The sequence below is a fragment of the Triticum urartu genome, chromosome 3A, assembly GCF_056163025.1.
Source record: "Triticum urartu cultivar PI428250 chromosome 3A, HENAU_Tu73, whole genome shotgun sequence".
Lineage (NCBI taxonomy): Eukaryota > Viridiplantae > Streptophyta > Magnoliopsida > Poales > Poaceae > Triticum > Triticum urartu.
Genome location: NC_141875.1, coordinates 582461740 through 582476691, shown reverse-complemented (window position 1 = coordinate 582476691; position 14952 = coordinate 582461740). Strand labels below are relative to the sequence as shown.

Here is a 14952-nt window from a genome sequence, read left to right as displayed (position 1 = left end):
AGCGTAGTCTCTATGTTCTTGCGTTTATCGACTAGCCCTGCCCCGGCTTATATGGGATATCGGGGCCTAAGGTTTACTTGGCGCATACTCAGAGTCCTCAGAGTCCTTCTCTTCATAGGGCCCATAGATCGGGACGTCGACCTAGGGCATAACCGACCCAAGGGGCCACAGGGCGGCCTACTTGGGCCGGCTTCTGGTATGACGAGGGACCCCTGGGATGTAACACTGACACCGTCATTAGGGTAGTGGCGGTCGTGGTGAGAGGAAGAAGGGAGACATATCAATGGATTAGATCAAGTGGTTCAAAATGACGACTGACAGTAAAAAAGATTTTATATACCATGAGCTTCAATATTACATGCATATATTAATTAATAACCACAATTGTTATAAATACTTCCATATATACTACGAACATGACTGTGTTCACTGTTGGGAAAGAGTATTGCAGAAGTCGTTTGACCATCATAATAAATATGATTTTTCACATTCAAGCTGCTGTCATGCACGATCCAGAGATGCTTAAGCTAGTACACTGAATTTACATTAGTAATAACTAACTTTTCGCAAGTGACAAACAACCACTAGCTAGTATAGTTTAAATCTGGCATTTGTGGGAATTTCAAGGACCATTATTATTACCACTTATACTAACAAACACTCCTTTATTCCCACATTCACTGTCTTTATTCTCGATGATGTCCTTGCTGATTCTGTTGTTATTACCAGTAAACATATTTCGCGCTTAGCTGATTCCATACTTTTTTACCATGCCCTTTCCCACTTGAGAAAGGAATTTTTATGGAATCTTTTGACCGTATTCTCGCATTCAGTGTCTTAATCTTGATTCTGTCCTAGCTTTGGACAGACTAATGATACTTTCCCATTCAGGATCCCCCCTGCTGAGTGCGCAAAGATCACATCATTTTTGTTTTGCTCTAACCCCCAGGTAAGAGCTTTCTAATTGGCGCAGGGGTTTTAGGGCGGGCTACCCCCTACGTGGCTACTCATTTCTTACTAGGGTCAACAATAGCATCCAAGGGTGCACTTTCAGATGTTCAGCCCATGTGTTTTAGTAATGATTGATTTGTCCAAAAAGGCAAGGCCATCATTTGATTCATGGGCCTCCACTTCGCCTTCTCGTGTAAGAAACTTACACAATTAATTAAGAAAACCAAGACACATAATATATGCTTATATAGATAGCTAGCGAATGCAACACCTCACATGATTCCCTTGTTCTTCCTCCTCCACTGGAGAAAGTGGTTTGGTGCTTCTAATTCTAAATTCATCCGTCGATTGCTTTGGGTGCTACTGCGAAATATGCCTTGCCCAAACACACTCTCATCATCATGTAGCTACTCTACCTGGAGATTAGCCAACATCAACTGTCGCGCGGCGCCATTAGCTGAAAAGGGCTCAGATCAACAGGTTCGGAATGCGGCATTTTACCTAATACTACGGTGGCACGTTCAGAAAACAGTCACATATCCATGAACTCAACATTGCATAAGAATTTGTGCCACAAAGAGTACTAATTACACTTGAAATCATAGCCAGTTAACAAGATTATCAGCGCAAAGTACGCCTGTTAGCGGCCGACAAAGAATCGGCAGCCACACTCCGCAGCTCTAGGGAAGAAGGGAAAAGAGAGGTAGCCTTGGCGAAAGCAGCAAATTCCAAAGAGGCAGAGGGAGATGCATGCTGCTGCTTGCTCTAAAATACTGTGCGGTGGGGAATTAGTGCGCCCTTAGTTATAGGGCTCTCCTAGCTTAGTAATCCCTTTTGGTAATTATCCTACCCTATATACGCAGCATTCAAACTGCAGTGGCCTTCATGTGAGCTTGGGAATGCCTTGCGCCATTAAAAAAACTGATGATGATGATTATAACTGACAGCAGAGGGGCAGTAGTATGTAGGGAGACCGGCGATGTGGACATCATGTAATTAAGTTCAAAGATGCATAGGCCACTTTCATGTCATAATTAATCAGGCAACTGATCACATGAATCCCATCGTCACATGCAAAAAAGGTACCACATGCACTAGCATAGTAGAGTTTGAGTTGAATTAATCCTGGTTAATGCTCAGTGATGTCTGATGTCACATGTCAATATGTAGATGAGTTCTGCTTGTGCTCGTTTTACCATTTGCGGCTAATCTACCGATGGCTGTCAAAACCCCATTTTTTACTGCCGGTAATTAGCGGTGACAGTGACAACTGATGACAGCGATGAACGAGAGAGCTAGGCAGCCTTCTGCTAATTAAGTGACCAAGAGGCATATGCTGGTCTCTTTGCTTCTTGTATTTTGTAGCACTAGTTAACTCACTGGAAAGCATGCATAGAAGAGGCTTCTCCATCGCTCTAAGTCCTAATGATTTGAGTCCCCAAGACAGCCACCATTAGGGTTCTTATTCTCGTTTGACCCATCCTCGCGGTATCTTGTCCTGGGCCGTGGTGCTGCCGCGGTGATCGAGCGATCGTGCCCGTTGCGATCGGCCTAAAGGTCCTCTTTGTTCTTCCGTCTTTCTTTCTAACTCTTTGATGGATGATTCCCAAATCGCAATTTCACAAAATATACTCGAGATAGAAGGGGTGAGGATTGGATCACTGGAACTGAATTCCTTCTTTCCAGTTGAGTGCATTTCCTGAACGTCCTTTTACTACATTTCCCTGTCCTGCTACATTTGGAGGCGCAACTAATTGGTGCCTGCTGGTATTATTCTCTGAAGATAGAAATTTGCTCGGCCTTTTGGTGGTCAAAAGGCCGGTGTAGCGTACCACCAGTACAGATTAATCGCATTTGAGGCAGCCCCGGCGAATCGAATTTTTGCCCCTTGTAGAGTAAATTGTTCGTGATAAACCCTAACCTTATCCCCCCTCCGAAATTCCACGGGCCGCGGTTTTCTTTTCTTCTCCACATATATACACTTGCTGCTGCCGTCTTTTGGGAAATCGATGAGTTAAAATTGCCGGAATCCGGTACGGTAGTCCCACTTTTTTGCATGCTAAAATTGCAAGCAAGGGATGTTTCTGAAGAACCGAAGCGAAGAACATCACAACTTCCGCCTGGAAAAACATCATCAACACAGATGATTTTTGCTGTTGTGAGAGTCAGAGTCTCAGAGATGCAATGATCCCGGTGAAATTCATGTGCTGCGCGCACGAGCTGAGCTGACCCGGCTCGCTGCGAGCGAACAGCTAACCAACTCGGGGACTGATCACATGCGTGCGGCAGGGCCAATGAGAAGGCCCGAGAAGCGGCCATTAACCCCTCGTGAAAAAGCTGAGGTAGATGTCGCCACGGAGGAGATGGAGATGGTTGCGCGTCAGTCACGGGCGCCTCGCCTCCGGCGATGAGACGGCGATCCGTCCGCACGCACGTACCCCTTTGACCTCCCATCGCCGTTGCGGTCGATCGATCTATCTCCCCGCGACGACGACGACGACGGCGACGGAACAGCCAGCCAGCCCAACCCCACCCAACCACGTACGCGGCCGGGCTGGGCAGAGCTGAAATGCGCGCGAACTGCATGCATAAGCGTCGTGCCGTGTCTTGTCCTGTCACGTCACTGGCTGGCCATGGCCCATGTAGCGCGTGGACTTTGTTAAAAACAGGTGCCCCGTGCCACTGGGAGGTCGACAACGGTTGAGTGTAGTCTCAGAGGAGAAGGAAAACGGGCGAAACAAAACGAGCACGGAAGGTCGCAGGGGAGCCGGCAGGCAGCACTGAGGAAGAGGTGAGGATTCAGGGGTGCTTTGGACGACAGAGGGGCATGCACTTGGACTCGGGAGTGGGGCAGATAATTTTTCAAGCTTTTTTGTACATGGAAGTAACCGGGAACTCACGGAACACACACAGGTTGTTCTCAAAGTCTAGCACGAGGAAGGCGATCGGTCTCTCTCTCCTTTTGTCTCCGACTCTCATGATGTTTCTGGCTAAAGGTTACAATAATACAGCCCCGGGGGACAAGGTCAACGGGCGCCACTCTGACCTCGCCCCTCCATGGCTGCACTGTGCCGCGCACACGGCGGCCAGCCGAGCCGCCACCCTGACCTGACCGAGCTATAATAGTGCCGTCTGGTGCGCCGGACGGCCCCCACCAAAAACCACTAACGGCTCCACCGACCCTTACATGCCGTGCCGTCGATCGCCTACTACGAGGCCAGGTTCACGGACAGCATGTCGCCCAGGGTGGCCCAGAGCTCCTCGTCGACGTCGAAGCCGGCCTGCCGCTGCCCCTCTGCCCCCGGCGCCCGCCACCACCAGTCGCCATTGTCACCGGCTCCGGCGAACGCTGCTGCGGCGGCGCCGTTGCAGACGCTGTCGTCCTTGACATGCTGCTGGCCGTGGTAGCGGCTGTTCCCCGTGCTCTGGTTGCTGGGATCGCTGTAACCGCAGTAGTCGTAGCTGTTGTCGGACGCCTCCCGGTCGTCGGTCTCCGTCTCCGCCTCGCCGTTCCTCGCGAACCGGCCCTTCACCCTCGGCCGGCTGTCGGCCAGCGACTTCCTGCACGCGTACTGCCGGAACCAGAGCCAATGATGGCAAGACGTTAGTGGCAAGAGACGGCGTGCATTTGCAGAGTCTAATGGAGATCGGGATGGTACGTACGGTGATTTTTTTGGTGAAGTTTCGCTGGTGCCGTTTCAGGCGATATCGCTGCACCCGCTCCTTCCTCTCTTCTGCGCTGTATCGCCCAACCTTCTGCGAGAACGGCCCTCCTCCGGCGTCTTGGCCGCAGCCGTCGCCCGACGGCACCGGCGATGACCCGTTCATCCCCTGCTTCATTAGTTTTGTCAGCAAAAGGCAAGGAAAACAACAGTCGACAGCTCAATTGCAATCTCCAGACAGCCCGATCGATCACAATTGTGTAAGTTCCAGGGCTGTGGCGCGGTACCTGGAGATCGCCGGTGCTGAAGACGCGGCGGACTGTGCATGCGGAGCTGCTGAAATCGTACAGATCGCCGCAGGAGGAGGACGGGGAGGAGGACATGGGAGGCAAAGACAGCTGCTGGTGAGGGGACGGGGACGAGGACGAGAAGAATGCGCCGCCGCCGCCGAGGTTGTCGCCGAGCTGGATGTGGAGCGGGAGCGGGAGCGAGTGCTCGCTGATGCTCCTATGGATGTTGTTGTAGTACGACGAGGAGTAGGACGACGGCGGAGACGAGGCGGCGGTGGCGGCGAAGGGATGGAACGCGCCATTGACAACATTGCCGCTATCATAGTATCCCCCGGCGGCAGAGCGAGGGATCTGGGTGGGGACGGCGGCCAGGGCCGCCTGCATGTAGGCGTCGCCGTACGAAGGCGCCGACGAGGAATGACGGAACATTTCCGGCCGGACGGGCGGACGGACGGACTTTCTTCCTCCGGACGTGGAAATCAAAAGCCCTGTGGGTGCCTTTAGCTCGTGCGGGGACTGTGTGCGTGTGTGCGTGTGTGTGTTTGCTGGGAGGTTGAAGTGGAGGGGCGTGGGTATAAGAAGGGTCGGGGCTTGGCGCGTACACTACAGCCTACAGCTACTAGTGCACGCCCGAGCGGCGGTGCTGTTGTGCACCGAAAAGAACGATACAGGGTTGGGTTGGGTAGGGTCACGCGCAGTAAAAAAGACCAATCCAGGCCATGCCCCATGATAACCGTTTACCGCTAATGTTTGGCAAGTCGCCTGAGCAGTCGAATCATCAGGCTTAGATGGATGGATGGTGTACGTGAAGAGGGATCCGTCACATCCCCCTGCCACTGGAAGAGTGGAAGGTTGGGAAGGTGACTGTGAGTGATGTGAATACATGCACCAACTGTATGCTGGTGGTTTGTAAGAATTTCTATCTGGGGTCTAGTAATGGAAATCAGGGGAAAACCCCGTTTTCTCCAAAAACATGCATCAACTATGCGGTGGCCGGAAAACCCTCCTTTTCGAAGAGGGAAAAGGCGACGGGTTGATTTTTCACCGGACCAACAAAGAACATCCTACATGAGATTGCACAATTTTGATGGTCGAGCTTCCTTAATGTGCACAAACTATTCAGACTGATCGCACGAAAGTATATTTTCGAACAAATATTTTACTGTGGAAATTTGATGGTAAAAACCTTTAAAAGCCATATTCCATGAAGAGAGAGTGCCATTTATGCCCATTCTACCATGTAAGCCGACTACCATTACAAGATCGTCCAGACTGAAGAGCATCAAGGACTTGTCGTACTGCTGAATTGTGTGCCATAGGCAATAGTCCCTAAAAAGGCTGTCTGGCCTCTATTTACTATCAATATATGAATGAAAGGTGCTACTCGTTGCAATATGCTCTTACTTGAAAACCAAAAGAAATTGCTCGAAGAATGAACAGCTAGGGAATATGCTCCAACTAAGTGCAGGACGATTATCAAACACAAGCAAGTTGATGCCAGAACCTTTCTCTATAAAATCGGCTCAATAAGGTACGGAGCCACGCCTTACTCAAAGATATTTTTTTGCTTGCATGGACGTACCATCTGCCAACTGCCAGTATGTTCACGGCTACTTTGTTTATACGGCAGTTAGTATTCAGATGGTCTTACAGACAGCGAGAGATGAATGCTTTTAATTAGCCTTGAGCCCAGCATAGTTAGTATGAGCTTAGACTCTGACGCAAACAAGACCCTAACTTTCCGGAAAAAGAGAGGAAAGGTTTTGCCTAAGTGGTACCACCCCGTGACAGAGATTAATTTGACCGCACTTGTGAAGCAACAAACTGTTATACCGAACAAGATATGGACTTCAGTACAGCAACAGAACAGAAAGAGAGACAAAACACACTCTTGATATCCTGCTTCTACTTACTTTGGATAGCTATCGCGGGTTTAGACCAACATAACAAGCAGAGAGCAGCAGTAGTAAACAGAAATGGAGCAGGAAAGGAATGGTGTAGAATACGTACTGTAATCGGACAACGATATGCTGCTTGCCAGAAGGGGACTATGGTCCCTCTACATCAACTTGCCGGGCTTTATCTCCGAATCAACAAGCTTCACCAAGTAGCTCTTATCTTCGTACATTAAGATCCCCAACAGTACTGTGGTGCTGAAATTAGATAAACAAGAAGATGCTTTCCCTGCCATATTCCGAAGACAGTTTGATGTACAAGATATATGTCACTGTCAAAGATCTTATGGGCCTCATTGCCGCACAATTTGCACTGGACCGAAGGAGGAGGAGAGGGGGTCCCCATCATGCTCACCTCTTGAACCAGGAGAGAACACCGATCAGAGTTGTCTTGACAATCAAGAGAATGGGTTTCATTTTTTCTGCTTAACGCATTTACCAATATGGAGCTATTGAATTCTCCATAACATAGCATCTTAATAAACAGAGTATTTATGCCATTCAACGGATGCACTGATGTCCTGAAACAATCCACAGGTTCAGATATGTCTTCAGATGCATGTTCTAGCACATAGGTCTAACTTAGCTGGCGATCGTTTTGTTCATTCCGATTAGATATTTGAGATGCTTTTCCAAACTTAACGTGTTTGAGGACTTCTAGCTTTTAGATTGGCACATTCAGTTATAATTAATGCATATCATAATTTGGCAAAGCAGTGATGCTCTGCTGCAGAATAGGTATTGGAATATATACTTAAGTGTTTCTGCTTCTTTTCTCCTTTTGGTGCAAAGGGATCTTGGAATATATACTTGAGGTAGCCTACATTAACAATAACTTATGAACAAAATGCAAAGTGATTACCATGTGAAGTTCATAGGCAACTCTAAAATATATTAGCAAAATTTGATAAGTAGGTTGGTATGTCAATCTATTAGATCTGGTTTTCATGGGATGGCCATCACCTTGAAATCTCACTTCACGAACAAAGTTATAATACATCTCTCTCATGGATGAGTATTGCCTCTAATAACATGGTCAAAGATTATAATACATCTCTCTCATGGATGAGTATTGCCTCTAATAACAGGATAGGTGAGTATTGCCTCTAATAACATGGTCAAAAGACATTATCTCATGGATGAGTACTACCCAATCATAGATAATGTCTTTTGAGCCACCTATCCTGTAATAGCCAGAGATATGCCAGATCTGTGCATGTTTTGCTACTAGACTAATAACATATCAAAGCTTCTAAATTAGTCCATCTTCCAAATAGTTTGCATTCTTGTTGCATTAGTTTACGTAAAATATTCATGGATGTGTATTGGAGTATAAATTTGTTGGGTGTGACTGTTTCAAATCATAAACCTACAACACCTGGGTAAGCCAACTTCGTCTTTCTTTAGCTGAAAATATATGATTTTTTTGGAAGAAATTTAAGTAAATACTATTACCTCCGTTCAAACACATCAATTATTTCCAAACGGAGGGAGTAATAATTAGAGACTACAAAATTCAAGTCATTATTGGAGTTGTGGATGTGTCAGACTTTCGTTTCTCTATCTGTTTTTAACTTGATAATCTCTCTTCCTGCTCACAGTGAACTTACTTTTAGTCAGAGAATTTTGATCAATAATACATCGACGTCGATATATTTCAATTTTCCCAACATTGAAAGGGCAGCCCAGTGCATGTAGCTCAAACATGGCACCTACCAAGTTATGGTCAGTTCCTGTCCTTGAAAATAAGTTCTAATTTCATCCTTGCATGATCAAATTTTAGGGATAAAATGATTTGTATTGAAGAAGGAAGGAGGTAATGTGATACAAGAAAGGGATAGAAGCTAGTGCCAGTTCGGTTTCAGAAGGAAGACAGATTCTTTTTACTTATGTCAACAGTAGCAGAGCAAACTCTGCTAACCGACTGTGGATGGGACATCAACCAAACATGAATAAGTCTTCGCACACTTATCTCTAGCATTACTACTTTACAGATGCCCTGTGTGCAGAAAGACATTGTCAGTTGTCATTTGAAAGTACAACTGTTTTTGAGACCATGAAGTTTCTCCAATCTCGCACTGACTGAAAAGGTAATTGGATAATGATGAAATGTCACAATCAGAAAATACAGGAATATTATGTGCAGTGGCATCTTGGCAGCTTTCAGTGTTTTGAATATTAGTATCCCATGTACCAAAATATTTTGCATATATGACACATAAGAGGTTGCATATTTCTTGCCAGGTCATTAATTAACTAAATTTTAAAAAGGTGAGAGGAAATCATTGATGGTAATAGTTGATCAGGTAGTCAACATAAGGCACTAAGGAGACTAAAACTTCTAAGTAATAGGTCAAGCGGCAAAATAGTTGCGCCACTACTTTTTTCTAGTGGGTAGGCAAACAGCGAATCGACCTTACGAGTAAACTCTATTTGTCAACTGAACGTAACCCAGCACAATACCCCCCAAAGTCGCAGAGTGACACCAATGAGTGTAACATATATTTATCTCACTATTACTATTTTTCAGTTTTTATGTCTTGACAATGAGGAATTTTTTCCTAAAAATCTGTGTACAGGTCAACGACAACAGGAAAATAAATAAATCAAAAAACAAATTAAGGGATTACATGGTTTAACAAAAATTCAGGGATAACATGCTCGCTATCCTACAAAAGCTCTAACACAATTTAAACTAACACATATGCTGGGGATATAGTTTATGCGTTAGTAGAAAACAAAAATGTAGCTGGTGATCTAACCAGCCTTGCTTCAGCACCTAGCGTCCACATTTCCAACCTCCATCAAAATCCAGTTGTCCATCATTGAGGCCTAACAGCACTCAAACATGGCAAAGGTGTTGGTCCTAGTGATTCGGTTGCCAGTCGTCAGTACTCATCAGAAGTCGAATTTGAGGCCTGCTTGCACCTATCAGATCAATCAACAACGGCTTGGTAACATCTACATTTCACCTCAACATAGTTTATCAGCTAGGCCTGCTCTTGAAGAACAGCTCCACATCCTTTGCAAAAGCACCGGCACCGGCACGTCCGATCAAGTGATCATTGCCGTCAGCCCCTCACCCTCTTCTCTATCTCCGAAAACACAATCATGCAAATCTATTCAACATTACTACTTATGAATATTGAGGCACGCATTCTTATCAGAAAATGCTACAAAAAATTCAGAAAAATCTCATGGTCGAAGAGGTGCTACTGAGTAGTACTGACTAGTAGTGATAAGCTTTCAGAAAAAAAAAACTACTGTACTAGCCATCGCTTGATCATCGATTTCAGACACCAGCAATAGAAATAGTAGAGGGTGATAATAGACATGGCAGTACCTCACCTTGGATGTTGGCGACGAGCAGTTTGGACTGGATGGCGCGCGCATGTGGTTCCTCCACCTGCACGAGTAGGCGCCGCGGGTTGCTTCCTCCGGCTCGTTAACCCCTAAATCCCTTTGCAATAATCATCCTTCTCCGCCCGTTCCTGTTCTTCATAACCTTCTTCTGCCACGACAACTACCGCCGCCGCCGCCGCCGCCGCTTCTTGCTATCGCGGCGCGCGGCCGAAGGGCCTGCGGCGGCGAGCCGCGATGAGGGGTGGGGGCGGCGGGGCGACGGCCGTGTAGTTTTCTTCATCTCGTCTTCCTTCCATGGCCATCACGAGTCCAGTCCACCAATAGGCAGTGGGCTGGTGGGCTACTTGCGGGCTGTAAACCGAGTGCTGGTGGGTCTGTTTGGATCCTCCTCTTTGCTGCAGCCCCTTAGGCAAAGTTCAGCTAGCCCATTAGTGACAATAGCCCACACGAGCTAACCTAGGTTGTTCTCTTTTTCTTCCCCACAAAAATGGTTGTTTTCTTGCCAAAACAAAAAACTTACCTCGCAGCCGTGGCTCGGGTGAGGGAATATTCGGTGGAAATCAAGTTATACTTAGGCAGGAGATCATTGCCAAGAAAAGGAGGATACTACACTTCTGGAAACCAATCAATTCCGGCTAAAAATCAATAAAAAATCAGGAAGACATATACATTAATTAGCTGATATACACTGATTTAATGCCAAATATTTGATTCTCTCTCTCTATATAACCGACTACAGCAGGTCCAAAGCTTACGGTATCCTTGAGCACACAGCAAAGAAATAAGTGATTCTTCATCCATCTCTTCGTCATGGCATCCAAGAGCACAACGACCCGGATGGCGGCGGTTTTCGTGGTTCTTATGATCATGTCTTTCACCCTATCATCATCGCCCTGCTACGCTTGCACAAGTAATGACATTTCTTGTTGTTTTATATATACACGTGATGCCAAATTTTGAAGTCCTCTAGAGTCTTGATTGATATATATTTGCATCTGTAAATTTGTTAACGAAAATCCATCACTATTTCTCACTACACACATAATTCAATTAATATTTTAGTGTGCTGATATTAATTGCTTAATTCATGTTGGGACTTATATGGATCATTGATCGAAATTGCAGTTGAAGATGGAGCGAATCCTCCAACGTGCTTCCATCAGGAAAAATGCCAAGACCGTTGCCAGACTGCATGCAGCATCAGCGGCCAACCCTCGATTGGAGCCTACTGCAAGCTCGATCAATGTTGTTGTGCCTAGGACGATGCTTCTTTTTTTGCTTGAACAATAATTTTATTATAAATTCTTGCAAATGTAATATTGGTTACCAATAACATATACTACAATTGGGCCTCTTATGCCATGCAGCCCAGATATGTTACTCTGGTGAGGTGCCAAAAATCTTGCTTGTCTTTTAGTAGTACATGGTTAATAATTCCCTTTGAAAAGTCAATGCTTTACATTGTGTACATCGTTGATGTTCGATTTGTTTGAACTCTCAACCGGGTAAAAGCATAGGCGTGCCCCCATAGATGCTATAAAAATCATAGTCAAGCAGCAGTGTACATAAAAAGTTCTTTTTTTTTGTCTTGCGGAAAGGCCTAAGGCCATACATAAGTGTCATAGGCTGTTATAAACACATCCTTACAAAGGAATAAAATTACATCTAAACACAAAGAGTGGAAGTCTTCATCCAATATCCATTGACCGAGTATAGTGAGCGGAGCTTGTAAAAGCAGCGGCCGAGAAGTTGCCAATGCAAACAAGAAGACGCTGCCGGCCGCAAGATTTTGCCATGGTTGCCCATGTCAAAGGTGACGCTAACATCATAATGGCAGCCAAGGTGTTTGTTGGAGTAATAGTACAGTTCTATAACAAATTGACACTTAGGAGTTGTAACAACCTAAAACTTGTGTTTGGGTTTTCTAACTGGATCGTGGATATATAAATTCAAGTTCTACAAAAACCCAAAAAACCAGTTTATAGAAAAATGACCAATATATGTTTTTGCACAAACGAGTTTTCTGTATACAACAGATTTAAGTGGACCGGGGCAGAAAGAAACCATCGCACGGCGATAACGGCATCCAGCGTGATCGTTGTGCAACTGTACCGGCGGCAGCATGAATACCACCCTCTCCGGCGACATCGGTAGTTTGGCGAAGCGGACGTCGCCTCTGCGTGCACCTCCGCTGGCGGAGAAACATGCCTCCGCCGGCAGCGACATGAGAGCTTGATGCTGCTGCCGTGGGTACATCTGTTACTCGTATCTCACGTCCATCCTCTGAAGAGTGAATGTACGTAGCACTACTTTTCCTATAATTAAGCTGCTCGATCGACGAGAGACCTAGCAATCGATTATTCGATCATTACTCTGGTATAGGTGAGCTTTTTCGGGTGGTTTTTTTTTTTGGGGGGGGGGGGGGGGGGGGGGCAACTCTGGTAGGTGAGCTTGCAATTTCGTTGATCTACTCGGGGAATGGCAGACCCAAAGGCTCTCGTACGACCGGGCGACTCGGGGGCGACACTACGGGCGACGGCGGGGGAGCCCCGTGGCGGCGGCGGACGGCTGGACGGCGGTGCGGCCGGCCGAGGGGCGCGCGCGGTGGTGCGTCTCGTCCGGCGGGCGCCCCTTTGGCCCGTCCCCATCTGGTAGCAGGTTCTGGGCGCTGGGGGGAGTCGACTCCGACGACGATGAGGAGGAGTCCAATCAGGTTAGGAGTTAGGTAAGTGGTGGAGGTTCGCCGAGGCCGCCTGCGGCGTGCTCGGTGGGTGACTTTGTCGCCCGTGCGGAGGAGCTTGGGGGCTCTTTCGTGGCTGGTCGCCGGCGCGCATTTGCTCCTGGTGGGCATGGCGGGCGCCGCCTGACGCCGCGGATCTGGCGACCGCCAAGGGACGTGGATGCGGGCCCTGAGGGCCGCTCGTGTGTCCTGTCGGAGGTGGGGCGCCGGGATCTGGTGCTAGCTGCGCCGCCTTCGGTGTCGGTGAGCTCGCCGGCGTCGACAGGGGACGGCGACGGCGGCGGGGTTGCCCCTGCCAGGGAGCCGCGGGTCCAGGCTAGGGTTTCGGTGTTGACGACGCCTGGGCTCAGTGGCGGAGACAAGCCTGGGGCAGCTAGGGCTATAGCCCCAGGCCTAGAAACAACTTCCTTTGTAATTTCTTCATGCAAAGCATAGAAAATTATAGAAGTTTATCACTCAACATAGCACAGCCCCAGGCGTAGTCTGCATCTAGCTCCGCCACTACCTGGGCTTGCTCCCTTGCTGGGCCTGACAGACTAGCCCAGTTTGCCAGGGCGTAGGCCGGGGGGGGGGGGGGGGGGGTCATCGGCCGACCCGTCCGTTTCGTTGCCAGTGGGGGCACTCCCCAGTGCTGGGGCCTGGCCAGCTTGGACCGGTAGCCTTGTGCTCGCCTGAGATTAGGCCCGGGCCCAAAGCAGTGGAGGACGAGCGGCCGCCTCCTCCTATTTATAGGTGGCTGTGGCTGCCAAAGGGTGCCCTAGATCTATCGCTAGGGTTTCCTGCATCCCACTCGCAAGTGCGGCGATTCGGGCATCTCGCTCGTCGTCTGCTCCGCTCCGCCCTCCTTCCCCTCTCACCTGCTCGTTCGTGACCGCGGTGCGGATGGGATCCCGCCGCGTGGAGAAGCCACCCATGTCGCCTCCGATCCCGGCGGCCGAGCGCCAGCACGAGCAGGATCTGCGGGCGAAGGCGCTTTCCAAGGTGCCGGCGCCCCTCGCGGAGGAGGGGGCTGGGGGCCGCCGCCTCCTTGGTGGCTCGCGGAGCAAGAATGGAAGAAGATGGAGGAGCACGAGCGCAAAAAGAAGAAGAAGGAGGAGTATAGGCGTCGTGGTTTGGAGCAGAAGAAAGAGCTCAAGAGGAAGGAATCCCAGCTTCCTCTGAGCGGTGAACGGACTGGGGATCCATTAGCCAAGAAGCAGAAGTAGAAGGGGGTTGGCTCGGCACTGCCGTCTCTGCGGCCAGGCCGTCGGCTTCGAAGGGTTCGACCGATGCCCCGATTCCATTGGAGGAGTCCGACGGGCCAGAGTGTTTCAAGTGTGGCCGGGTGGGCCACTACTAGAATATGTGCCACTTCAAGCCCCTTTGCGTCGTCTGCCATGAGGAGGGGCACGCGTCGGCGCATTGCCCCACGCGCGGGCGGCCTTTGCTGCTTCAGATCATGGGCAACGCCACCCCCGGTGAGGGATTTTTCTGCCTGCCTTACGTGGAGACGGAGGGCGAGGAGGTTCGCGCCCCGCTGGTGGCGGACGTTGCGATCATCTCGGCGGCGCCCGGAAAGTTGTCGATCCCCATCTTGGAGGCGGAGCTCCCCCACCTCTTCGAGGGGGAATGGGACTGGTAGGTGACGGCCATCGGGGACGATCTGTTCTCCGTCGTCTTTCCTAACAAGGCCATGCTGCGGATGGCGACTCGCAGCGGTAAGTTATACCTCTCCCTCAACGACATCATGGCGGAGATCAAGGAATCTCTTCCGGAGGAGCCCAAGGCCGAAATCATGACGGATGTGTGGGTCAAGCTGTGGGGTGTGCCGCCCAAGCACCGCCGCGTGGATCGCCTCATGGCAGGGACAGTGATGATTGGGCGCCCGATGGAGGTGGGCAAGGCATCGTTGGTGGGGCTCGGACTTGTGCGGATGCGCTTTGCGTGTCGCTCCCCGGCTAAACTCAGGGGGTATGTCCAAGTGTGGTTCAACAGTGAGGGCTTCAACATTC

At 49.0% G+C, this 14952-nt stretch overlaps 1 protein-coding gene across 1 annotated transcript; it reads right to left on the bottom strand.

The window, feature by feature from the left end:
- Positions 1-3797: 3797 nt before the first annotated feature.
- On the bottom strand, positions 3798-6856 carry LOC125545218 (uncharacterized). The gene is made up of 3 exons (XM_048709108.2): positions 4901-6856; positions 4615-4782; positions 3798-4523 (listed from the first exon to the last, which is right to left on the bottom strand). Exons 1-3 carry the CDS (start codon positions 5330-5332, stop codon positions 4161-4163), a joined length of 963 nt encoding a protein of 320 aa, XP_048565065.1. The 5' UTR covers positions 5333-6856; the 3' UTR covers positions 3798-4160.
- Between the last annotated feature and the right edge of the window lie 8096 nt (positions 6857-14952).